At 41.0% G+C, this 26,616-nt stretch overlaps 1 protein-coding gene across 2 annotated transcripts in view; it reads left to right on the top strand.

Moving 5' to 3' along the window:
• The window catches only part of PCSK1 (proprotein convertase subtilisin/kexin type 1), a 464,711-nt gene that overhangs the window by 11,632 nt on the left and 426,463 nt on the right, over window positions 1-26,616 (top strand). For both annotated transcript variants that reach the window (XR_010751134.1, XM_066381880.1), the window contains exons 6-12: window positions 5,582-5,670; window positions 12,187-12,359; window positions 13,326-13,538; window positions 16,315-16,415; window positions 21,888-22,121; window positions 23,583-23,740; window positions 25,537-25,670. Coding sequence is in view for 1 of the 2 variants with exons in the window: in XM_066381880.1 (XP_066237977.1) it covers window positions 5,582-5,670; window positions 12,187-12,359; window positions 13,326-13,538; window positions 16,315-16,415; window positions 21,888-22,121; window positions 23,583-23,740; window positions 25,537-25,670 (1,102 nt within the window). In the remaining variant the exon portion in view is untranslated. The remainder of the gene's footprint in view (window positions 1-5,581; window positions 5,671-12,186; window positions 12,360-13,325; window positions 13,539-16,314; window positions 16,416-21,887; window positions 22,122-23,582; window positions 23,741-25,536; window positions 25,671-26,616) is intronic.

Genomic DNA, 26,616 nt, shown 5'->3' with positions numbered 1-26,616 from the left:
TCTATGTGCAGACTCATCTTCAAGGAGACATTCATACTCTCTCCGCTTTATTTGATTTACCCAGAAGAGACACTCAAACAAATCAAAGCCAAGGCAAAGTTAGGGCTTGCTGCTACAAATGGGGACAGAAAGAACAAGCAACAAAAAGCTCTCTGTGGATGCCCCATAGATTGCTCCCCTTTTCTCTCCGGGTGGCTTTCTCTCTCTCTATCACTCAGCTCAGGTCAGTCAAGTTCTCTTTCTCCTCCTCTCTCCTCTCACTTTCACTTTCCTTTTCCCTCTTCCCTTCTCCCTCCTCCCTCTCCTTTACTCTTTCTCTCTTATTCTCTCTCAGAATTCCCATGTGGCTAATGCAGTAATTTTGACCTGAAGTTGTTCCTTTGGATGGTCCCCGCTCCGGAAGGCCAACCAACCCCAGGAAGGGAGGCTGGGGCTCATGAACTGGCTTCAACTTCTGGATGTACAATATATTTCTTCCTGGGGAGCAGAGGAGGCTTGAGGAGGGTTCTTTCAGTACTACTTATTCCTTCTACAGTTTATTTCTTAAAGACTTTACTGCAAACACCCACTAGAGGTTAGAACATCCCAGTAACATTATAACAGAAATTGTGAGGAAGTGCTCTTGGAGGCAAGTGGGATGTCTCAGGGACTTACAGCAGGTCCCCATATGAATTTTCAGCCATTGTCTGAGCCAGGACAGTGCAGGACCAGGAGGAACGTCTGCTCTTTTGGATTACAACCTTGTGATGTTAGATTGGCTGGTAGTCACAGCTTTGCTGATTACCAGTTAGTTTAGAGAGTGACACGAGGACGTTATCTCTCCCTACCTCTATTTTTTATATTGTCTCCTAAAGTGGGTGACAATGTGTCTGCTCCCTACCTCCCTGAAAAGAACTTCCTAAAGAAATGACAGTAAGTGCTTAGAAGGAAGGGGCACCCTTCTTGGAACTAAGTAAAAGCGACAACTCTCACCTCACTCCCATGGTCAAGAGTAAGAGGGAATGTGCCGGCAGGTCATGTGTGCGGCAGGGGAGAGCGTCCACTAGAGCTGTCAGCCCCCTTCCTAGGCAGTGTGCCCTGGGTCTGGCCCCAGGATCCAGTGAGGGTGCTGGTTGCACAATAGGTGAATACTTGGTGAAATGCTATGCTCTAGAGTTGCTCTATTCATGAGGAGGGGGACTCGCTTTCCAACTTTCCTTCCCCAAAAGGGAAATCTTACATCACAGTACAGTATTCATAATATAATTCCTTCAGCTCATAGAACTCCAAAGGCCCCTAAGGAAGCAGCCCAGATAACTGCTTATTTTGTGCATGAAAACTCTGAGCTTCAGAGTATAGCCTGCCTTGGGCCTTCCATACAGTTGAGAGTTAGTGTGGAGTAGCTAAACAGTTAGGAGTACAGACTTTGCTGCTAGATTTAGATCAGATATTAGATCTGTCACTTAATAGTTAAGTGACCTTGAGTAAATGATTTAACTTCAGTGTGTCTCAGTTTTCTCATCTATTAAAAAGGAATAATAATTGTATCTACTTCGTTAGGTTATTATGAGGATTAAGTGAGTTTATATATATAATTGGCTTGGATAGTTCTTGCTACACAAAGAGTTAACTTAAGTGTTTGTTATGATGATAATGATGATGATGTTCAAAGCTTCTCATTTATCAACTAAGATAGACTGCTTTTTCAGCAAGAAATTGTAATGACAAAAATAATATCTTGTGATAGGGGGAGAAACAGAGACAAGTCAATTCTCTGAGCCAGTTCAGAACCTGCTATTTGAAAATTATACAATAAACAACTAACTCTCCTCTCTCAGGATCCTCTTGATTATCAACCAAAAAGGTAGCATCCTCATCATTTATCAGAAAGTATTATAAAAAATAGAATTATCCTTCAAGCATGTTGTCAGAAATAAATAAATATCTCAGGTTTGGAAAATAAATGGCCCCATTTTATCTTGGCCTTATGACAGTTAGAGACCTATTAACTCACAATTCCAGGTCATTATGTCTCCAAACTACCTGTGTTGCTGCTGTTCTTTATTACTACGTAAATGAGATTATTAGAAGCTACATTTGAATTCTCCCCTGCAAATCAAAAAAGGCATCACTAAACAATAAAGTCTTAAAAGTACAGGTAACTCTTACTATTATGGTGGCATTAATCTGTATTCAGTATTTCAATACCAATTACAGACTATTTTTCTAGTTAAATAACATGTGTGAAAAGGGTATTTTAACCAGTATAAGAGTAGTCTTTAAACTATCTTGGAAATAATTTTCTAAAAATCGATCTGTTTGAATGCCAGTTACTACCATTGTTCTAAGAAAATAGAGGGTTATTTTATCTCAGAACCTGATTTAAGAGGGAAATAAAAAAGCCACAGGTCTATAAAGAATTATGTAGAACTATTTTGATAAAGTCCTCTTTCTTTCTCAAGGTATGTAGATGGGAACTGAGAATAACAGGAGGAAAAGAATACCAACCCCTATTTGTAGCATGAGTCTACTGCACCTTTTAACAAAATAGTCCTCAGTATTAGGGAGATAGTAATGGGTTGTGTCATATTGCATCAGTTTTAGGACAATGCTGGGTGTTTTTCAACAGGCCGATCTGCTGGCTCAGGCTAGAGGCTTTCCCATCCTTGGCTCTCTCCCATACTATGTAAATGTAAATACAGGCAATGGTGACTTTTGGGAGTACATTTCCTAGAGGGTGGCAACTGAATTTCTCCTTCTAGAAAAGCAGAGAGGACTAATCCATCAAAAAAGTTGCCTTCTATGTACTCAGTGTGAACACATGTCTTAGAAAATGGGTGTGTTGATCAGGTTAGCTTCAGTTGCAAGTTAGAGAATCTTAACTCAAAGATTAAGTAATATGTGGATTACATTTTTTTTTTCACCCAAGAGGTGCTCTAGTTTCAAGCATTGCACAAGCCAGGAGCTCAAGTAATATGCCATCAAGACACCCAACACTGTGTCTGTCCCTTAGTGATACTTGCCTCAATTTAGCTTTATTCTCAATAGAATCTTGCCTGGTAACAAGATCCATGTGTCTAAGAAGGAATTTAAAACTGAAGATTCTGAGAAAGAATATAAATCTCTGCCTCTGAATCTGCATTAATCCTTGAAAGCTATTGGGGAGAAAGAGCCTTGTGATAGAGAAAACCACAAGGAGTCAGGGAGGGCCACTTCCCAAAAGGGGGAAATTCTGGGAGACGACAAAGAAGCAGAGGCCCACCGCACTAGGAAAGAACTTGAATTAAAGATAATAGATTGTTCTGACTCAGGATTCCTACCCAATATTTGGAAGGAGCAGGAATATCATTTAGTGGGAAGGTTTTTTTGGTACTTTAGGGAAAAGATGTAAGTGTAAAAAAATTATTTTGGATGACCCAGTTAATTTTGAATTTTACACTCCTTACTAGGCCAAATTAATAGGTGTCTAGTGTGACAGGTTCTGAAAGTAGCTGGCTGACAGAGCTGCTCAGTGCTAACCCTTCTCTTTTCCTCCATGTCAGCACATCTGGTCAACAGCTCCCCAAGGCACCAGCAGCCTTCACAGCACTCCCAGGTGCTCGCACAGTGGAACCCAGTCCTAAAATAAACAAGTTTACAGTCAAGTTCTCTTGATTTACAGGCTCTCCTGAGGGCAGGGTGGTGGTGAAAAAGGCAATTATGTACTATTCTCAGAATTTCAGAATTGATGCTTTCGTGGTGAGCTTGGTCTATTTTAGAGATGGATCTTTTTTCCTCCAAATACTCTGAAATCATCAATTACCCTTTTTGCCTGATTGCAAAACCTAATCTTGTTCAGGCGTCTGGTTCCAATCACAGTTGTAAAAGCACCCTGGTTTTCCAATAAGCCTGTAATGTCTTCTTAAAATCTCAAACTCCTCTTGGTCCCAGAAAACCCAAGATGCTTTAGTTTGGTGAAGGGTTAGAGGAGCAGGGAGTTCCTGAGAGGGTGCTCTGTTCTATCGGATCCTACCAGGACTGGCCCAAAATAACCTAATCTGGGACGTCCCTAACGGAAAGGTGAGAAATCACTTCGCTGCCAGGAAGAATGGAGCAGAAGCCACTTATTTAGAAACAACTCTGAAAGTGTCACGGTTGCTCATAATAGTATCCATAGTTTACTGATCTCTTATTATAGGCAGTCCCTGGGTCATGAATGAGATAGGTTCTATAGCAGGGGTCCCCAAACTATGGCCCGCGGGCCACATGCGGCCCCCTGAGGCCATTTATCCGGCCCCCGCCGCACTTCCGGAAGGGGTACCTCTTTCACTGGTGGTAAGAGGAGCATAGTTCCCATTGAAATACTGGTCAGTTTGTTGATTTAAATTTACTTGTTCTTTATTTTAAATATTGTATTTGTTCCCGTTTTGTTTTTTTACTTTAAAATAAGATATGTGCAGTGTGCATAGGGTTTGTTCATAGTTGTTTTTTTTTATAGTCTGGCCCTCCAACGGTCTGAAGGACAGTGAACTGGCCCCCTGTGTAAAAAGTTTGGGGACCCCTGTTCTATAGGATTGTTCTTAAGTTGAATTTGTATGTCTGTTGGAATAGGTACATTTACCTATTAAATGAAACTTAGACATATGTTTGTCTTAAGATAGTATTTATTTTTATCTTTCTGTGCACATAAATATAAGGTCTACCGGAAAGTTCTGTCCATTTCTATCACAACAAGTTTCAACATGTAAGCACATGTTTATTTGGCACATGTGTGCCTATTTTTATCACTTAATGTATACATACTGACGTAGCAAATTAACTAAAACAAAGTTGATTCACGTTAGTCTTATGTGGGAAGCGATAGTGTACCCATGGCTACTGATAAAGTTCATTTACGCCACTGTAATTTTTACAAATTTCAACAAGGAAGAAATGCTACAGAAGCATGTCTGTTGCATCCACCATATTCCCCGGACTTAGCACCCTCCGACTATCACTTGTTTTTGTCCTTACAAAATTTTTTGAAGGGCAAAATATTCAAAAATGAAGAAGATATCAAACAAGCACTGGTTCAATTTTTCGCATCAAAAGATAAAACATTTTTCAAAAATGGGATATACAAATTGCCCTCATGCTGGCAAAAAATTATTAATAATAATGGCAATTATATTATCATTAATAATAATGGCAATTATTTAATAGTTTATTGACGGTAAGAAAAATTTGTACAATATTTTGTTTTATTCCAAAAATTGACAGAACTTTCCGGTAGACCTTATATTTAAACATTTTCAAACCTATAGAACCTATCTTATTTGTAACTCAGGGATTGCTTGTTTATACCAACCACTATTCTAAGTGCTTATACACAGTATCTCATAGGATGGCGCAGCCCTTGAGGACACTTACCCAAAGTCACATCACTAGTTAGTGGCAGAAGCTAGAATTTGAACTTACATACTCTGGCTCCTGTACCAGTGCACTTTATATGCTACCTACACTTCATCTAATGCTGATGGGAAGAAACCAGAAAAAAGCCAGTGTAACCATGTAGCATAGATTTATATGCAAAAAAATGTTTATCTGCATTTATTTTTTATACTTCTTATTTTTTAATCCTCAGGCATGGGACCAGATGTGCAGGAGAAATTGCCATGCAAGCAAATAATCACAAGTGTGGGGTCGGAGTTGCATATAATTCCAAAGTTGGAGGTAAAGCAGGGGGCTGTTCCTGTAGTGTTGCACTTTTGAGTCTTGCATCACCTGGTGTAAATGAGGTGGGGAGGTGGGCTCCCAACAAGCAGAGGAGAAATGGACTCTGTGCAAAATTGGCTACAACACTTGAATATAGTTTGCAAGTGAATCAGTGGATCTGGATTCCTAGAAAATGATAGCTGAATATAAGCCATGGGGGGCTGGGGTGGGGCAGAAATGTTGAACAGCTTTTAAACCAAATCTAATTTTCTCTGCGTCTGATTTAGGAGGGTTTGTTATTGAGTGCTTCCTAAGGGAACAGAAGATGGAGGTAAATTTAGGCAAAGAATTTCCCTGCTTCTCAGTTCTGTGATTCTTCATTTTGTTGTAAAGTACCGTACCTCAGTTCCGCGGGTTTATGTAGAGACACCAGGTCCAGATGAATTTTGAAGGGTTTTATTAAAAGGAGGAGACTTAGGCCCTGGCCGGTTGGCTCAGCGGTAGAGCGTCGGCCTGGCGTGCAGGGGACCCTGGTTCAATTCCCGGCCAGGGCACATAGGAGAAGCGCCCATTTGCTTCTCCACCAACCCCCCTTTCTCTCTGTCTCTCTCTTCCCCTCCCGCAGCCAAGGCTCCATTGGAGCAAAGATGGCCCGGGCGCTGGGGATGGCTCCTTGGCCTCTGCCCCAGGCTCTAGAGTGGCTCTGGTCGCGGCAGAGCGACGCCCCGGAGGGGCAGAGCATCGCCCCTGGTGGGCAGAGCTTTGCCCCTGGTGGGTGTGCCGGGTGGATCCCGGTCGGGCACATGCGGGAGTCTGTCTGACTGTCTCTCCCCATTTCTAGCTTCAGAAAAAATACAAAAAAAAAAAAATTTTTTTTTTAAAAAAAGGAGGAGATTTATTAAATATGCCAGCTGCATGTGGCTAACACGGGGCATTGCAGACCCAAATCGTGTGCACCAAATGTATTTCAGAGGCTGGTTATATACCCTTGATCTCACACAGGCTGGGGGAGCATGACATCATGGCACAAGCTTATACCATTTGTTTAGGGGATTCATAAGAACATTAAAACTTTCAAGGTAATACAATCAAAGACATTTACAAATCTTTTAGTGTCTCTGTTCCCTCCTTTGCCTAGAGGTATGTTACTCTCAGGATTCCAGGAAGGGAGGAAGAGCCAAAATCAATATAGGGTGGTATGTAAATTCTGTTTCCCATTGAAAGAGAAAAGAAGTTCCTCAGACAACCTTTATTCTATAGTTAAAACTAAATGACCCATTGTCCTTGTAAGTCAGGAAGCTTCTACATTCTTCTCCCTCCCCTCCCTGAGGAAAGGATGGGACAGAAAGCCTGACCTTTTCTCCTAAAATATCAGTATTAATTTTGCAACTTTTTGGTACCTTACCACAATTTCACAGCAAAGAACAGTTTTTAAAAAGAAAAAGAATACATACTTGTTTTATTAAGAACCCAAAGTTTCTCTCTTCAATAGCAAGAATTTAGAATCTCTAGTTGTTTCAGTAAGTGTCTTTATGGTAAAATATATGGTTAGGTCCATCAGAACAATTAAATAAAGGAACTATTTACAAGAGTTCAAAGGAAACCAGCAGGGACTCATACATGTGGGCAGATGTTACCACCTCTAGCCCTAACAGAGCAAGGGGAAGGAGTCCGTGGAAACTGGAGAGAGAAAGCTGTGGCCTTTCAGAGAAAGCTGTGGACTCATAGGAGGGAATAACTGGACACGATCTGTGGCCTTGAGTACAACAACCGAGCGATTTCTAGGCAAGGAGGATCCCGGCGAATGAGTGCCTCACTGTCCCCTAACCCCGCAGCCTCCCGCTGCTGTCCTCAGTGGCTGAACCCAGAGGGAAGAGGAGAGACCCACCTTGCAGCTCCTGTGGAGAAGGGTGGTAGAGGCTGGATCTGCAGGGGCTCACAGAGACTGTGTTGCTATCGGAAGGGAAATAAATGCACACCCTGGCATATATAACGCCTCTCTCACTGACACACCACACTTAGATTTTGTCAGTTCTAATCACTTTGATACTAGCACCATGTTAATTGAATGAATATGAGGAAGTACAAATTAAATATCACCTAGAAAAAGAATTCACTTTTTAAGTCCTAATGAACTACGTAGCTCTAGTTTATGAGAGGGTCAGCTGACTCCTTCATTTTCTGAAGGAAGAATCGAAAGCAAGATTGTCAAGGCAGCAGTTTGTGGCCGTGTAGAACTAAAACACAAAACTTCTCATTCCAAGTCTGCTGATCCTTTTCCGTTACTCCATCCCTTGATAGTCTAGCCCCAAGTGTCTTTTAATGTAGTAACTTTTCATTTGTAAGCACTGACTGTACCCTACAACACATTATTGGCAATTTTGTCCTGGAAGTAAACAGAATGTATTTGGATACCAGATTTCTGGGATTCAAGTCCTGGCTTCCTAATTTTAATCTGTGTGGCCTGTCTCTCCACCTGTAAAATGGGAAGAATTACAGACCCCATCTCAGTTGGTGTTGTAAGAATAGATGGGTTTATAAATTTAAGGCCTGAAGAATGGTGGTAGCTGTGTATAATGTATACTCAAAGCATGTGAGCTCTTACTATCCCCATTTCACAGTTGAAGAGGCACTGAGAGGTTAAATGACCTGCTCCAAATCATGCACCTAGTAAGTAGAGAGCTAGGAATCTCCCTCACCCCCAACACATTTTTAAACAATTTAAAAAATATGACTTTAACTAATCATGTCAGTTACATGTTCTTTTACCTATGCTCCATTGTAAATAGTAGTGTGAAAATCTAAGGCTGTGCACTCCATTGCATTATCAGCCTGACGCCAGGAATAACCGGGTAGCTGCCGTGTATCTGTCTAAATCTCTTTTGCTGTCCTGGCTCCTGAGTGCGTGAGTCTGATGATGGTGACAGCCTGTTGGAAAGCACAGATAGCTACTGGAAGGTATTTTTCCCGCCGAGAAGGAAGGAACGGGGCTCAGAGCCACCAAGTGTGGAATAACAAAAGGCTTTATTCAGTACAGAGCGCACATCCCGCCCGGCAAGGTTCCTGGCCCCGAAGAAGGAAAGATGGAGGAGATGGAGGCTAGGGAAGTTGCAAAGATTAAACCGCGTGGGAGATATTTAAAGGGTCCCTCTAGGGAAGTGGAGCTAACATGACGTGGTGAAATCCCACTGGCTGGCAGACAATGGCTTTTTTCCAAATGGTTCCTGTGAAGCCTCCTTTTGGTGCACTTGGTTGTGGGCGGTCCTAGCCAAAGTTCGTGGGTCTGAGTTCCCCATGTGACCATCCCCCATTATCCACTGACCTTACATTCTGACCTTTTGTGTTAAATAGAAAAATGGGTGCTGTTTATTCGTCTGGCTACTTCCTGCTAAATAGGGGCATCGTGGGGAGGGGGAGATCAGAAGGTGGTGGCTTTGAGGGGTGTCAGGAGGAACATCTGTGTGGCCTTGAGTTAGGGGAATTTGCAGGGTCCAGCCTTTTGGTGAGCTGGAGATGGATGGAGTCCAGTGGTTCCGACTGCCAGTGGTCCTGTATGGAGGCAAGCTTGAGGCAGAACTGCACGTCAGGAGTGGTATAAAAAGGGGAAGGGAAGGGGTCTCATCCATTCCCATAACCGAGACCTGTGAGGGTACTAGAGGTCCAGAGTATGATGGCAAAACAGAGAAGGCAGCCCCCCATGTCCACAAGAAATGAGACGGATTGACTTACCCACTTGTTGCAGAACCCTGGGTTCTCCGAGTCCAGGCCGTGTCCTAGGAGTTTGAGCGATGCACCCACATGGCTGGATTGGCCTTCCCATTCGGGCGGCTTGTCCTCCACGTAGAGGCGCTGAGAAAAACCTGTTGCCCAAAGGGGCAATCACTACATCAGTGACTGGGCTGCTTGCAATCAGGGCAGGGCTCAGTGGGCAGCCATCGGCAGGGGTCCTGCTGGGACCAGTGGTCCTGCTTGCCACACTTAAAGCAAGCTGCTGGTGGCTCTGCTGGTCTCAGGGTTGCCACAAGACCTGGGGGTTTGGAGTGTTACCTTCTGCTGCATGCGGGCCTGGCGAACAGCCTTGGCCGGTTTCTATGAGTTGGGACCATTAAAAACTTTAAATGCCATGTTCACAGGTTCCGGATAGGGGTTTGGGAATAAGAGGAGGGGGGCTCGTGCAGAGCCTGGCACCCAGATCCTGCAGAAAATGCTGGTCGGGGCAGGAACTTCCTGCAAGAAAATTGTGGTTGAATGTCCTGAAAACCAGTGTAAGAGCCAATGCCAGGCTGAGAATGGCCTGACGGAGGAGGGACTTAAGAACACAGTGAAGGGAGGGGCCCCTGGCCAGCAGGGGAGGAGAAAGAGATGGTAGTGGTGAATAAGAAACAGGTTTTTGAGAAGGGAGGGGACGGGGCTCTCAGAAGGAAGAGACGTGAGCACAAAAGAGGTCTGCAGAGGGACCAGAGAAAAGTCCCGAGAGAGGGGCGCCTGGGAGGGTCAGACAGGAGGGAGAGAGAGTTGGGAGTTTGTGGAGAAGGAAAGATTAGGAGTGCAGGTTTTAGGTGAGGTTTCTCTGGCCAGAAAAAGGCCTGCGTGGTGGAACAGGCGGCACAGAGATTAAGGACAGGTGCGCGAATAATTAGAAGCCGTGTATGTAAGAGATCTCCAATCAGTTCCCAGCTTTTTTGGCGATAGTTAAATTGGTGAGGGTGTTAACACTGAAAGTCCCTTCAGGAGGCTAATTCAGTGGGTTCTGTGGCCTGGTCACAGCGGAGAAGAACAGTTTCTTCTTCTTTAGGGAGGGAGATTCCTGTGCCCCCACAGCCACCCTCAGTCCTCGGAGTGGTCAGTATTGAGTATTAGCGTCCTAAAAACTCAAGGTCTGGCCATGGACAGAAAAGGTAAAATGGATGTGCTTGGGGACAAGCACATGCACTCAGACGGATGGAAAAGACTTCCCTGACGTAGCTACGGTTTCGGACAGGGAGTCTCAGAAGAAAGAACTGAGAGGAAGGCTGGAGGCAGGGGACTTACTGCACCATGCGCTGAAGTGGGTGGAAGATCCTGGTTCTTTCTCAGAGGGAAGGGGAAAGGACTGGTCCTTGCAGACTTCTAACTCCTTCCAGGTTTTCGGCACCAAACTGTAAGGTGCCGAGAAGGAAGGAATGGGGCTCAGAGCCACCAAGTGTGGAATAACAAAAGGCTTTATTCAGTACAGAGTGCACATCCCGCCCGGCAAGGTTCCTGGCCCCGAAGAAGGAAAGATGGAGGAGATGGAGGCTAGGGAAGTTGCAAAGATTAAACCGTGTGGGAGATATTTAAAGGGTCCCTCTAGGGAAGTGGAGCTAACATGACGTGGTGAAATCCCACTGGCTGGCAGACAATGGCTTTTTTCCAAATGGTTCCTGTGAAGCCTCCTTTTGGCGCACTTGGTTGTGGGCAGTCCTAGGCAAAGTTCGCGGGTCTGAGTTCCCCACGTGACCATCCCCCATTATCCATCGACCTTACAGCTACTGCACCTGCCTTCTCCCGATGAAAAATATTTCCCCCTCAGGAGCAAAATCCACAACAATGATTCCATCCCGGAAATCATTTAGAAGAAAAGGAAGCATGTTCTTTGATAATATTTTTTAGCAAACACATGAAAGAACGGCCTCTGGGTTATTTTTAATCAGTGCTTAGAAACAAGAGTTCTCTCCCTATTTGTTAGTTTCCTATTGTGGCTAGACCTTTTCAAGCTGCATGGTTTCCTGTACAGAATCATTTGTATGACACAGGTAGGGCAACAACTTTTATGGTACAGTCATTAACAGGTATGTCAAGGGAAGGTTGTTTGGCCCTAGTTGGTTTGCTCAATGGTAGAGTATCGACTCAGCCTATGGATATCCCAGATTCAATTCTTGGTCAGGGCACACAAGAGAAGTGACCATCTGCTTCTCCACTCCTCCCCTTTTCTCTCTCTCTCTCTCCCTCTCTCTTTCTCTCTCTCTCTCTTCCCCTCCTGCAGCCATGGCTCAATTGGTTTGAGCACATTGGCCCATGGCACTGAGGATGGCTCCATGAAGCCTCTTCCTAAGGCGCTAAAAACACCTCCATTGTGAACATGGCTCCAGATGGGCAGAACGTCGGCCCCAGATGGGGTTGTTGGATGGATCCCGGCTGGGGTGCATGTGAGAGTCTGTCTCTCTATCTCCCCTCCTCTCACTTAAAAAAAAGGGGAGGGGGCTGTTTGATGCAACTTTCTAAAAGCTATTCTGTCATTTTCAGGTGACTGGAGCAGTGGAGTGGGGGGCATTTTGTAATCCACAACAACTGGCTACTGCACAGCATACTGAGTTATCTATCTCTAAAGGGCAGATAAGAAAGTTTATGGAAGCAGTGACTTGTGCTTTTATAAGCAGGTCATGGACATTTGGAACATTCAGTGGTTATCCTGTTTTTGATTCTTTTGAGAGTCCTTTTAAAAAATAAATATTAAGAGTATTGTGCCATTCTACATGTACACACTGACATCACCTTGTTTGTTTTGCTGTTCAGGCATAAGAATGCTGGATGGCATTGTGACCGATGCTATTGAAGCCAGTTCAATTGGATTCAATCCTGGACATGTGGATATTTACAGTGCAAGTTGGGGCCCTAATGATGATGGAAAAACTGTGGAAGGGCCTGGCCGACTAGCCCAGAAGGCTTTTGAATATGGTGTTAAACAGGTGAGGTGTTTAATGCAGATCCATCTGAAATGAAATCTGACTGTGGCTTTGTGAGGAAGGGAAGAACATTTAGCTTATATGGAAAGAAATGGTTGTGAATTTGTTGTACTTGTTTATGTTTTGAAATGCATTGAGAGAGCAAAGTCATTCTATAGAGGGATGAAAGTTAGGGTTAAGAGATTTTTTTCCCCATTTGGGTCTGACATTCAACAGGTTCATTACTCTTAAAACATATTTTAAAATACTCTGGATTATGTCCTTTGCTATTTTCCTGCTGCTTTTGAATTTTTATGCTAGATAAACTACTACCCAGACTTCTTCCGGATGCTGTGAAATGCATCCTGAAATCAGGCGGGGCGCTACTTCCTGCTCTGTAGCTGCCTTCGTGTGGTGCTGTCTCCTGGGCTTACTGCATTCCTGCCGGGAGTCTAAGGCCTTGCTCTGCATAGGGTGAAACAAAATAGAGACTCTGGAGAGCACAAATTGAAAAATCAAAGAAAGAGTAGCCTTGACAAGTTCCATTCAATCAAAGAGTCCCTTTTAATGCAGCTGCAAAGCAGATCTGAATAATGCCTGATTTTGTCATTCGATTAGTCAACCAAAACAGCACACAGCAAGAAAGAGAGGAAGTCCAAAGATTTGAATGTAGCTACATAAGCCAAGGGGAAAGTGGTAAAAATATGGGCAAGTGTTAATGGCCAGATTATGAATCTGCATAATAAAGAAAAGCATCAACTCAGCCCCATGCCAGACAGGACCCGGATCAAGGACTGGCAGAACCAGAATCCAGTGGCTTAACAATATGAAATCCCATGAGATTTCCAAGTTGATGCTAGAGGACCTGCAGTTGAAACGGACTACAGATAACTCTCTGAGAACTTCATGCTGTGTTTGTCGGGAATTGTATTAGGGTATGACAGTGACCCCTAGATGATCAGTGATGTGCTTTTCTGGTTTTTCTTTCAGGGGAGACAAGGAAAGGGCTCCATCTTTGTTTGGGCATCTGGGAACGGGGGGCGTCAGGGAGACAACTGTGACTGTGACGGGTACACAGACAGCATCTACACCATCTCCATCAGCAGCGCCTCGCAGCAGGGCCGCTCGCCCTGGTACGCTGAGAAGTGCTCCTCCACGCTGGCCACCTCCTACAGCAGCGGGGACTACACCGACCAGCGAATCGTACGTTGCTTTTCTAACTCTCGGCTCAGGTAGAAGAGCATGGCTTGCATTCAAAAGAATCCTTTGGTCGACGCCTTTGGCAAAAATGGATTGGTTTAAGCTTGATGTCTCAGTTGGGGAGACTCATCCTTCACTCACTTGAATGGCTGGCATATATTGGGAAGTGTTCTCTCTTGGGGATATGACGCTTCTGCCAAGACGATGTTGCCTCTTGGTCATTTTTAAACTCAGCCCTGAAAAGCTGCCCATCTGTCATTACATATGCCTGAGACTCCAAATGTCTGTTTGGCTTGTGTGATGCCTCCCTGCAAACAGCCTTAAAGGAGATTTTAGGGCTGTAGGGGCTTTATCCCTCTGTACTTGTAGATCCTTTAATGGTACGGGTATGGTCTGACTTTCCCTTTAGCAGATGATAAAAATACGGAGCATATAGCAGCTATGTCTCCTAAGAACAAATGTCCTGCAGGAAAATAACAATCTAGATTTCCCCCGAGGTGAACTTCTCAGCTTCCTAATAAGCAGCTCAGGAAGGTTACATGTTCAGAGAACATCTCCGGCCCAGACTGCCAAAGGGAATTATTGGATTTCCCTTCAAGGGCATGATAAACAAGGGCCATTCAGGGGCTTTGAGAACAGAAAGGCCATCTTAATTTAAAAATTTAGGACCCAAATTTAACTTCTGACACCAAAAGAACCAACTAGCTAAAGGACCTTATATCCTAATCTCAATGAAATAACTGGTCATGATCCAGTTAGATTGTAGGTGAACCCCACAATTATTAGAACTGGAAATGTTTGTAAAATTCATAGTAATAGTATCTCAACAAAATTGTCAGAACTACCATCTTCTTCATACAGAATCACTACTCTGGAGCTCTGCCTGCGCTGGTAACCTACCATAGTCTAGACCAATGACAGTCAACCTGGTCCCTACCGCCCGCTAGTGGGCGTTCCAGCTTTCATGGTGGGTGGTAGCGGAGCAACCAAAGTATAAATAAGATAGATTTAACTATAGTAAGTTGTTTTATAAAGATTTCTTCTACCAAACTTAGCAAAAATCCGACATAAAGTACTTGGTAAGTAATTATTGTTATATGCTTTAACTTGCTGTAACTCTGCTTTATAAATTTTATAATGTAAAGTTACTTCCCTTCTTTATAAATCACCATTACTGTGGAACCGGTGGGCAGTTAGAAAATTTTACTACTAACAGAGATACAAAAGTGGGCGGTAGGTATAAAAAGGTTGACTACCCCTGGTCTAGACAATAAAACTGGTCTCAAAGCACTGGCCTCCCTTCATGTTCATGTCTTCAATTACACAAATAACAGTGCTAATCTACCCAGGGATTACTTATGGTGGGCACATTTTGTAATGTGGGCCTCTGAAAGGGGCATATGAGACATGTTTTTCTCTTGTGTTCAGCACCCTTGGCTATTATTGGGCCCTGTTTGGGAAAATGGCCTATATGCATTCAGTCACCATTTCATAGACTATTCTTCATCCGGGATGCTCTGCTCTAAAATAGAAGAATTTCCGTCTCTGTAAAGATACCCTCCTTAGGTACATCAGTCACAGGAAAGACATAGGAGAGACAGCCGGTGAATGCTATTTGAGACGGTGGCAATAACATAGCCTTTGTGTTACTCAAACCTCCTTCTCAGCACAGTCACCTCTGGGGGCTTATTTGCGTCAACAGGTAAAAAAGGCAATCCTCTAAGGAACAGAGCCACCATAACTTGAGAGATTCAGCAACTCCAAGTGGGAAACCAAAGGAGGTGGTAATAGAACAAATTATTTTTTTACACCTCCTTCCCACACATTGAAATCTCTAGCTGAAGACCATAGTGCGAGAGTCTGGGTAGGCGTCTTGTTAGTAATCCTTTGGCCCAACTAACTTATTCAACCAGCAGGACTGTGGTCCTTAAGGCGGACTGATTGGCAGTCTTTTTGGTTTCTTCCCTTCATCTAGGCAACCTCTTTAATGAAGCTAAAATTAGGCTGTGTAATTCTTTACATTCAGTAATACTGTGTAAAAACACTTTCATGGGCAGGATCTCATTTCAGCCTCAGAATATGAGTCAGGAAATGTCAATGTCATTTTACAGATGGAGAAACCAAGTGACATGCCCTTGGGACACATCTATTGCATACCAGTCTTAGAACTTGGACCTAGAGCTCAGTGTAGTAAACTTTCTATTTGAAAAACTCACTATTTCCATCAATGTGCAAATGAGGAGAGTAACTCACGGGCATCAAATTACATCAACAGTGAGCACAAACTATACACCAAACAAATTTTGTGCAAGTAGTTCAAGTGGCCAAAATCAGAATGGCTTTCGAGTCTTGTACTGAAGAGCAGTCAAATGTCAGTCTGAAGGCAAAAGGGAATTTTGCATGAGGCATAATTTCTAAATATGCCAGACCAAACACAATGGACCTGATGATTAATAGGCTGGCATAATTCACAGTGATTTTGAAACAGACCCTTTTTTATAGACAGCATTTTGCTTGGGAATCTCAGAGGAGAAAATATTCATTGTGGGAGTACTTTATCCTCAGAAAAGGCATCCTGATGCCAGAATTATAGACAAGTCGCATATAGAGGAGAGCAGATGGCACACATCCCTCTGTGTGTTTAGAGAAGGAAGGAGGGAACCCAATCAGCTGAGTTCCTGATCCTAACAGATACAGCCCTCAGGATGATTAACCCCAGGGGCAGGGGCACACTCCTCGGATGTTCTCCCACATTTCTCTCTTTCCCGATGCCGCCTAGACGAGCGCTGACCTGCACAACGACTGCACAGAGACCCACACGGGCACCTCGGCCTCGGCACCCCTGGCTGCTGGCATCTTCGCACTGGCCCTGGAAGCAAAGTAAGGCCCAGAGAGCTTCTAATTATTATTACTAAGGCTGATACTTCTTCTTATCACTGACATGGATTGTTCTCTGACTATGTGATTATGGTAGCAAACTACAAAAAATAAAAATAAGCTCTCTTCCTGTTAACATCTCAATGTGGTACACACATGCTTAAAAAATTGAGATCTTAGTATACACATTATTTCATAATTTTTAATCCACCTTTATAATATGTTAAGAGCACTTTCTCATGTCTATAATCAATGCTCCTTGACCTTCAAAAACTCGTGTTGTTGAAGGCCGGCTCCAAGGCCTTCTCCCTTCTGTTTATTCCCCACAGGAAAGACTGCCCACATAATTTCTTGTGGGGAGTATTAAGAATGACAAATTTCTAAACATCCTTTTTGCATATTATATAAGCCCCATCTTAGAGCTGACATAACATGTCAGAGAACAAGAGAATTAAAATCAGGATTTTTAGCCTGACCTGTGGTGGCGCAGTGGATAAAAGCGTCAGCCTGGAACACTGAGGTCACTGGTTTGAAGCCCTGGGCTTGCCTGGTCGAGGCACATGTGGGAGTTGATGCTTCCTGCTCTTCCCCCTCGCTTCTCTCTCTGTCCCTTCTCTCTAAAATGAATAAATATTTTTAAAAAACAGGATTTTTATCTTTTTATAGTATTCTATTTCATGAATGCAAATTTCCTCAGGATAAGCACTCACAATTGGAATTTCTGGGTTCAAAGGGCATGCATGTTTTAATGATTTTGATACCTATCAGCAGGTTACTGTCTAGAAAGACTACAGTATTTTATATTTCTACCAGCATTATAAGTGTGAAAGGGCCAAACCCTTATTAACGGCACTTTTATTACCTTTTAAAGTATTTACTATTCTGATACATGCAAATAGATCTCATCTTTATATACTTTTATCTCATTACTAATGAAGCTCAGTATTTTATATTCTCTGGCTATTTATCATCTGTAATTGCTTGTTTGTGGCTTTGATTTTGTTTTATGGCCTTACATTAGAAAAGCTATTCATGCTTGTTTAGTTTGACATTTATCTTTTACTTTTATTTATATGTAATTTTTAACATAATGAAGTTAATATATATAGTTATACTTGTCAGTCTTTTTGTCTAAGGTTTTTTCTAATGTGTTTATGCTCAGAAAAATATTTACAAGCTATAATTAAACATTTATCTATATATCTTTTATTATGATTCCTTTGCCATATTGATGTCCTTAAATCCCCCTGAAATTTATTTTAGTGTATGTTAAAAAGGGACTTAACAACAACTTTTTCTCATAGAAGTAACCCAATAGTCTAATGCTTCATACAGAGGGAAAAGCCAACTGTGTAGCCACAGCTTTTTATTCTTCCTCATTTCTAGTTTCTAATGTTGTGTAGTAAGAAATATTTAAATGTCAAGTCAGATGTTATGGTTGCACAATAGAGGGAGTGATTATTAAACTTGTAAGTTACTATCACCCTTTCTAATAAGGAGGATATCCTAAAAGGACATCCATATTCTCTAGAGAGGACAAAGCAGTCCTCTCATGTCACATTCAGTAGACAAGGTTCACAATAGCAGAAGAGAACAAACACCTTGGTCGTGCCACAGCTGGAAGAGCCTGGAAGTTTCTATGTCTCTGTCCAAGAGAATCCAGAGCAGCTCCAGCAGCCGTAGAAACGCCTCTGGAGTTATGATCTAGTCCCTGCCAACTCAGCTGTAAGATGACCACAGTGGCTAAGCAAGATATGCCTATGGCACTGTTGTTATTATGTAGTGAGTACACATTAGAAAGAGGGCAGATAGCAATCTCCGTGGTCTTGGAGGGAGCAAAGGAATCAAAATGATGTTTAATAGTGAACACAAATTCTGTATTGAAACATTAAAACCTTTGACATCTTTGGAGGTATTAAATAAACAGATGAACCAATCTTCTGTTTTCATTAAAGGCTAGAGAAAGCCGTCAATGCTATGTGAAATCTTTGGATAAATCATGTTAAAGAAATCTTTTGACCTCGTGTGTGGTGAAATGTTGGAAAGTCCCCAGGTTAGAAAATCTCCAACATACTAGGTTTTCCTAGGTGAGATTAGAAGCTGAACTAGGTAGCCTCTGAGACTTTTTCACTTTAGAATTTTGTTTCTAAATTACCTTACCTACACTCTTCTAATTAGAAACAATGTTTAATTCCACAACCCTTATTTTCTATAAACATATCATTGATTAGCAACCTAATGCAGCTTAAAAATTTGTGATTATTGTGGATGCTGTTGAGCACTAATTAACACAGGGAGGTTGTCGGGAATGAGATGTACTATTACTAGCAGTTCCTTTTCATTTCTGAAATGCAATCACATAAATGAAGAATAACTCTGTTAAGAAAATAGGCTTAATTTCCCAAATTGCATGGCAATGAAGCCCCTTGAATATTTTGCAGAGAATAGGTTAAAAAAGGAAAACAATAAGACATGCAACTAAATATAAAACAAATGCTCTACTATAGAAATATAGGAAGTCTATGCTTCGTGTTTGATTATCAAGTCCCTGCCTTATGCCTCTTTAGGACACTTCATCCCAAACTCCATATACCTGCTCACATCATAAGAGTCTTTTGCCTAAAATTCTATTTTAACTGTAAGAATACAATAATTTCAATAAAACGCTTTATAGAAAAGAATTCATTGCTTCCTAAAGCAAATAGCCATTTCTGCTCAACTAGTTAATTATTTCTGAATGTGGGATGGTCAATTTGGAGACAAGATCCACAATGAGGTGTTTATGATATTGGGCAAATAGGAGGTTTGAATAGTAAGGAATTCTGGAGATACACCCATCCCTCTATTCTTATAAACAAGTCAACTCAGGCTTAGGGAGATGAAGTGACTTGCTTAAGGTCACACAGGTCTTTGGTAGTAGAATATAGTTTGCTGTGCCTTTTATTACTGCCTATTCTGACCTCCATGATTTGAAATGACTTCTAATTGTCTTAGTTATATGCTTGTATTCTTTCTTCCAACTTATTATTTTAGCTATAACAGAACTGATTAGATAACTTTTTCAAATATAAATATAAAATCATGCTTTACCCTCAGATATTTTCATTCAGTAGACTTCAGATGGGACTCAGGAATTTTCCATATTTGCAAGTGTACCAGGTGATTGTGGTGAAAGCAATCTGGAACCCACAAAGATCACTGAAATAGTCTTTCTAAGGCCTCGGTCAGTCACTCTCTGGGAGGTACGTTTGTCAGGAGCCCACTGAGCCGCTACCACTGAGCTGCTAGGTGTCAAAGTAGCCAGATTGTGTAACAAACCAAAAATGAAAGAGTTAAGCTTTTAATTGCCTACCAGATGGTATAAGCCAGAGTCTAAAACCAGAGAAAACACGGACCCCTCTGATCTATTTTTCTCCAGTGAATGGTGTACCAGTTAAGGGTCAGGTGAAGCACCTCATTCACGAGCTTCTCCCAACCAAAGGCTCTGGTGGTTTTAGGGACTCGGATGGGGGTGAGACTTGGGGGAAGGCTTGGAGTGGAGAAGTACCGCTTACTGAGTCAGGATGGGAAAATGTTTTTGAGGTTTTTCCCCATGCCCCCACTAAGGTAGCCTCAGCACAGGAGACCTCTGCCCAAGGCCTCCGATAAGGAGACCTAAGAAATGAAGTGCGAGGGGCTAGGAATGTAAATATGGGAAGAGCTTGACCAAGGAGGGGGGCTGAGTCCTTGACTCCAACTCCCTAGAGACAGTGGCCTGCACTGCAGGGGCTGTGGGCCCAGGCTGGTGTGGGGCGGGAGCTTCCCTGTGAGGCCTAAGGGCAGCGGCTGCAATACCCACCACGGGACAATAAACAATAGGTTATTGGCCTTAGGGAAAAAATTTTGGCTAATTGAGCCAGATTCCCCTGAGGGTTGTTTCAGAACCTAGTGATTAGAAGCCTCAGGGAACTAAAAACTTGGGCATTTATTTATTAAATAATGCTTGATTGGCTTCATAGAAACAATGCAGGTCTCAAAGCTAAGAGAAAGCTTGAGCTCTTGAGAAACTCTAATAACTAACAGCAATAAGTTTTAAAATTATATTTGGGGTTAGTTAACATGTAGTTACATTCAATCTTTCAACCACCCAATATTTACTCAGCATATACTCTGTGCCTGGAATTCTTCTGGGTACTGGTACACATCAGAGAACCAGACTGATTAAAATCTCAGCCCTTCTCATGGCTAATTCTAGCAGGGGAACAGACATGTACGATATACAAAACAAATGCATTTTCCAGTATGTTGGAAAGTGATAAATGCTCTAAAAGAAAAAAAAGTGGAGCAGGATAAGAGGGTTCTGGAGCATGTAGGGAGAACTGACATTTTAAATATGGTGATCTGGAAAGGCATATAATAGACCCAATGATTTTGTGCATCTCTGATTTATCTTTATATTGTTATGAAATTAATTTTTATCAACTTCTGATTATGGAATTTCCTTGCTCAAAATTTCTCCATGATTCCCCACTGCCCAAATGTTAGACTATAAGCCCCTTTCCTGGCAGTCAAGGACCTCACCATCTGGCTCATTGCTCCTCATCATCTCCGCCTGCTCCAGCAAACCAGACTATTCACTGTCCTCGGGCCACGGATTACCGACCCCACCCTCACAGGCTTTGCTCCATTGCCTCATTCTCTTTTCTCTCACTCTACTTCTTGGCATTGTACCCACTCATCAAAGTTCACCTTAAAAATTTTCTCCCAAAAAAGTCTTCCTAGATCTTCCCATCACAAAAAAATTCTCTTTCCTCTAAACTCCGACAGTGCATTATGCTACAAACATAGCATTCAACATATATATCATATTATACTTATATATCTATATATAAAATTTAGTTCTTTTACTGGATTGTTAACTTTTTAAAAACAAAAACCACCTCTTTGAATATCCCCATGGTATTAAGCACAGTGCTTTGCAAGAGTGATCTCAAGTAGCTAGAGCTTCTTAACACTTTCGATACATAAATAAAAGAGACAAAAGGTATTTGAATAGGGAGCCAGCCCATGTCATTAAAATCTGAGTATTAAGAAGGGAGTCAGGACCTTATCTGTGTGTTAATAATGCTGTAAGTGCAAGGATGTTAATGGACAGCAGAAGACTGGAAGACACAAAGGAAATGCTGTCATTTTAAATGTTTGCTTCAGTTAAATGTAACTAATTAGAAGACGTGAACCAAGTCCAACATTTCTGCAATGTTGAAGAAAAAATTTACTCATTGTAAGAGCTTGAATTAATGTAATGGGGAGAAGTTTTCTGTACCGTATTTTGAATTTTGAATGAAAATACATACAAATAGTAATACAAATTAGAATTATGCAAATATAGTTGCAAAAGTTACTTTATAATTTCTGAATGGAGATGCTGGTTTTTAGCACTTGGTTTTGCAAGAAAACTTAATTTTTTTCCTGAAAATTCTGTCACTTTCCATCCAGTCCAAATCTCACCTGGCGAGACATGCAGCACTTGGTCGTCTGGACCTCTGAGTATGACCCACTGGCCAACAACCCTGGATGGAAAAAGAATGGAGCAGGTTTGATGGTGAACAGTCGATTTGGATTCGGGCTGCTAAATGCCAAAGCTCTGGTGGACTTAGCTGATCCAAGAACCTGGAAGAATGTGCCTGAGAAGAAGGAGTGTGTTGTGAAGGACAATGACTTTGAGCCCAGGTAAGTGTCTCAGGAATTTTGAACAAATGTGTGCCCATGGCACTATTTGATATGATGTTTGTCACTGCCTAAATTTTTCTCACCTACCTATCTGAAGTAGATTAAGACAGCATTTGCCAGTGTTCCCTGTGGGTCCAGTGGGAACATTGAGATTAAAGATATGTAAATCATATTAGCATATTTGCATTTTCCTCTCATAGCCTCCCTACTGTATAGCATTAAGTTTAAGGTGTACCATTTCTATATAGCACTAAGAAAAATCATTGTTAATTAAACTATTATTAAACATCAGTTTTAAGATTATCTTGAATTCAAAGATGTTACAATGTTTAAAAAATACATCTTAGAATTGATGAAATACAGTACTTTCCAACCAGTATTATCCAAAACTCAAGAGCTTCACTTCATTCCATACTGCTACGTGAGTCATGACTTTCCTTTCCTTAAGAAAACCTTTATCATACTGCTTTTACATAGACCACATCTGACCACGACATCTGGCCACAGCAGAATCTGCTATGACTTCTGTTGATTCTATTTCAACAACCATGATGACACTGAAGACCCACGCACACAAAATATTCAAGAGCAGGAGGCATGGGGGAGATGCATTAGGAAGAGGGTCTATTGAAATAATAGACTACTTTTTGATGGATCTAAGGCAGTGGTCCCCAACCTTTTTTGGGCCACAGACAGGTTTAATGTCAGAAAATATTTTCACGGACCAGCCTTTAGGGTGGGACGGATAAATGTATCACGTGACCGAGACAAGCGTCAAGAGTGAGTCTTAGACGGATGTAACAGAGGGAATCTGATCATTTTTTAAAAATAAAACATCGCTCAGACTTAGTATAAATAAAACGGAAATAATGTAAGTTATTTCTTTCTCTGCGAACCGGTACCAAATGGCCCACGGACTGGTACAGGTCCGCGGCCCGGGGGTTGGGGACCACTGGTCTAAGGCAAACCTGCCTGAATTTGATTCCACAGTAAATAGCAATTTTTTCAAGTATATGTGTTCCTTACCATTTCCTTTGTCTTTATTTTATTGTATAAGAACACTTAACTGGGTTCTCTGTTTGATTCCATTAGTCTATATGTTTGTCTTTATGCCAGTAACATAGTATTTTGATTATTGTAGCTTTCTAATACTATATTTTGAAATCAGGAAGTATTTCTAATGCCTCCAGCTTTGTTCTTCTTTCTCAGGATTAACTTGGCCATTTGTGATCTTTTGTAGTTCTACAAAAACTGAGTATTTCTTTTTATTTTTGTAAAAAATTACCATTTTCTATGCATTAAAATTTATTTATAGCTAATCCTGAATTGAGTTCTGCTCATAACAGAGAGAGACAACAAGCTTAGTTGTATATCTAGTTAAGACTGATGTGTACATACTTGCATAAAATCCAAGGAAGAAGAAATACACTTTAATCAGTGATGACTTCTTAATATATTTAGAGCTCTGAAAGCTAATGGAGAAGTTATCGTTGAAATTCCAACAAGAGCTTGTGAAGGACAGGAAAATGCTATCAAGTCCCTGGAACACGTACAATTCGAAGCAACAATTGAATATTCCCGAAGAGGAGACCTTCATGTCACACTCACGTCTGCTGCTGGTAATTTTTTTAACTTGAAAACTTTCTTTTAAACCATTTTTCTAAAAAAAACCCAAAAAAACCATTTGTCTAAACTTTTAACTATAAACTGAATTATTTCAAATCAATGAGTTTTTGTTTCTTTGTAGAACTAAGTCTCCCAATAGGTATTTTCAGGTCTTAAAAAATATGCTGCTAGCCTGACCTGTGGTGGCGCAGTGGGTAAAGCGTCAGCCTGGAAACACTGAGGTTGCCAGTTCAAAGCCCTGGGCTTGCCTGGTCAAGGCACATATGGGAGTTGATGCTTCCAGCTCCTCCCCCCTTCTCTCTCTCTCTGTCTCTCTCTCCTCTCTAAAAATGAATAATAAAAAAAAATATATGCTGCTACTTCTTTTTTTATTTTACATCAGAATTCTGCCCTACTCACTTCCACTGGTCCTTAGATAAGCAAAGAATAAGATCTATTCAAATAATACCTTTAATTAATAAGCTTTTCTGGATTTAATTAATACCTTACCACATATTTTCAAATTTTGTTTATTTTCCCAGGTCACTTACCTGTCATTCTTTTCTCTCATGTAACACGTTAGTGAAAATTACTCTAACAATTAATTAGTAAAACTAACAGATACCTCAGACACATCCAAAGAATCAATTGAAAAACTGAGAATTTTGATCCATGAAAGACAGTTGAGAAGATCTAACAAATATTTCATACTGATATGATTAAGGCCATATGTTATGATATATGGACATTTGCTCTTTCCAGAGAGGGTACTAATTCAGATTAAATCTTGGATGAGAAGGAGCTTGTGAACACAAACCATAGTCCAACCAGGAGAAGCTGTTTCAACACTCATTTTTTTTAAAAATTTTTGATTGCTTGATTGATTTAGAGAGAAAGGAAGGGAGAGATGAGAGAGACATCCATTTGTTGTTCCACTTATTTAGGCATTCATTGGTTGATTCTTGTGTGTGCCCTGACCAAGGATGGAACCCGCAACCCTGACATGTTGGGACAATGCTCCAAACAACTGAGCTACTCAGTCATGTCCTGTTTCATGTTTGAGTAGGATTCAATCTCTGAATAAATTCAATGTCTGTAGATGATGTGTGAGGAAAGATGAGCTATAGGTACAACGTTCTTCAAGGAGATGACTTTCTTAGAGGTTTTGATTAGGTTCTTCTAATTTTAGAGTTACACTTTCTAGATATATGGGAATTTGCCTAAAATATTGGTGGAATGCTTTCTCGTTGATGGCCCTATAGTTCAATTGACCCTTTCACTTTCAAGGAAATGTTATTTATTGATCTATGAAAAGCTTGAATTTGAAAATTTAGTTACTCCTACTACTAGTTTTATATGACAAGAGATTATTAAATTAATATAGCTTTACTTTTTTATGTGTACACAAGCTTATAAACTCAGATACCTATCAAATTCTCAAAATTTCCCTTTAAATTTCAAAATGACAGTTACATTAAAATGTATTTTAGGTATTTGTCTCTCTTCTTTAATGTATTTTGTAAACTTAGTTCTCTGACTTCTCTTTATTCAAATAAAGCTTAATATATTCATTTATTATTTATTTTTCACAGTATTTATTGAGAACTTACAATATATCAGATAATGTGAAAAGTACTGTGATAGAAACAATTTTTCTTGTTAATGTCTCTCCTGGTCTCATTCCCAAAGGGAAAATTTGCAGGGCTAATCTCTCCCAGCTGTCATTTTCAGTAATCAGCTGCAAGAGTGTGTCCTATCAGAACGATTAGGACATTTATTAACTTGTTTTTCTTTTTTTGTATGAAACAAGGAACCAACACCGTTCTATTGGCTGAAAGAGAGCGAGACACGTCTCCTAATGGCTTTAAAAATTGGGACTTCATGTCTGTTCACACATGGGGAGAGAATCCATTTGGCACCTGGACTTTGCGAATTGCAGACATGGTAAGTAAAAATGAAAGGCTACACAAACACATCTTTACTTTTAAACACATTAAAGGAGTTTTAATGTTGATGTCATCATTAATCAGGGCCTTAAGGAACTTGGATCACTCCTTAATTGAAGTAAGGAAAAGATGTAGTGTTTCAGGTCCTGCCCACTTGGCTACATATATTAAAAAGAAAAATTGGACATCGGCATAGAAGAAGAAAGAGAAGATATTTTGATATACAGTGTGACAGACTGTGGGATAAATTCAAGCGTGCTTGTGTCAGAACATGGCCAGCCACATGACCTATGCACCAGAATAAGCTGTAGTCACAAGCATAGTTAAATGTTAGACCAGATTTGCTTATGACACTCCGTTGGAATTACAGGAAGGAGCTAGTACAAATATCTACTGCAGTAGCTATTTAGAAGCAGCTTACTTATTAGAGAAGACATTTAATATGACTGTTTTATTTTGCTTCAGTTATAAAACTAAACAGCATTTTCTTTCACTCTGTTTAATAACACTGATATCTTTCTATAACATACAGTGACAAAAATAAAGCAAAGAGTGTCTGAGCACAAAACCAAATTATTTATACAGTAGAATTATTTATTTTTGCATCATTTCTCCAGCATTTTCTATAGGTAAGCATATAAATAAATGGTGCTCTGGTCTGAGTTCTCCTGACAAAGACATGTTGTAAGTGTTCAGCAGCACCAGATTTCTATGTCTAAATAACTTTTTTAAAAAGAATATTTTAAATTTCTGGAGATATCAATTAAATTAGTAGAAATTCTGTAGTTATTGTCACTTTTCTCTAGGACTAGCATCCTCCTAAAGACTGCTAAAATTGTAATTCAGAAATGAAAGTTGTAAAATATTTTGCTCTCATAGGGAGAATAAGAAAATGTTCTTAGTAAGTGGTCCTATTTTTGAACATGGCCTCCACTCTTGAACTC

The sequence above is a fragment of the Saccopteryx leptura genome, chromosome 4 (genome assembly GCF_036850995.1).
Source record: "Saccopteryx leptura isolate mSacLep1 chromosome 4, mSacLep1_pri_phased_curated, whole genome shotgun sequence".
Lineage (NCBI taxonomy): Eukaryota > Metazoa > Chordata > Mammalia > Chiroptera > Emballonuridae > Saccopteryx > Saccopteryx leptura.
The sequence above is the reverse complement of the archived record's forward strand: the minus strand, read 5'-3'. Positions and strand labels throughout refer to the sequence as shown.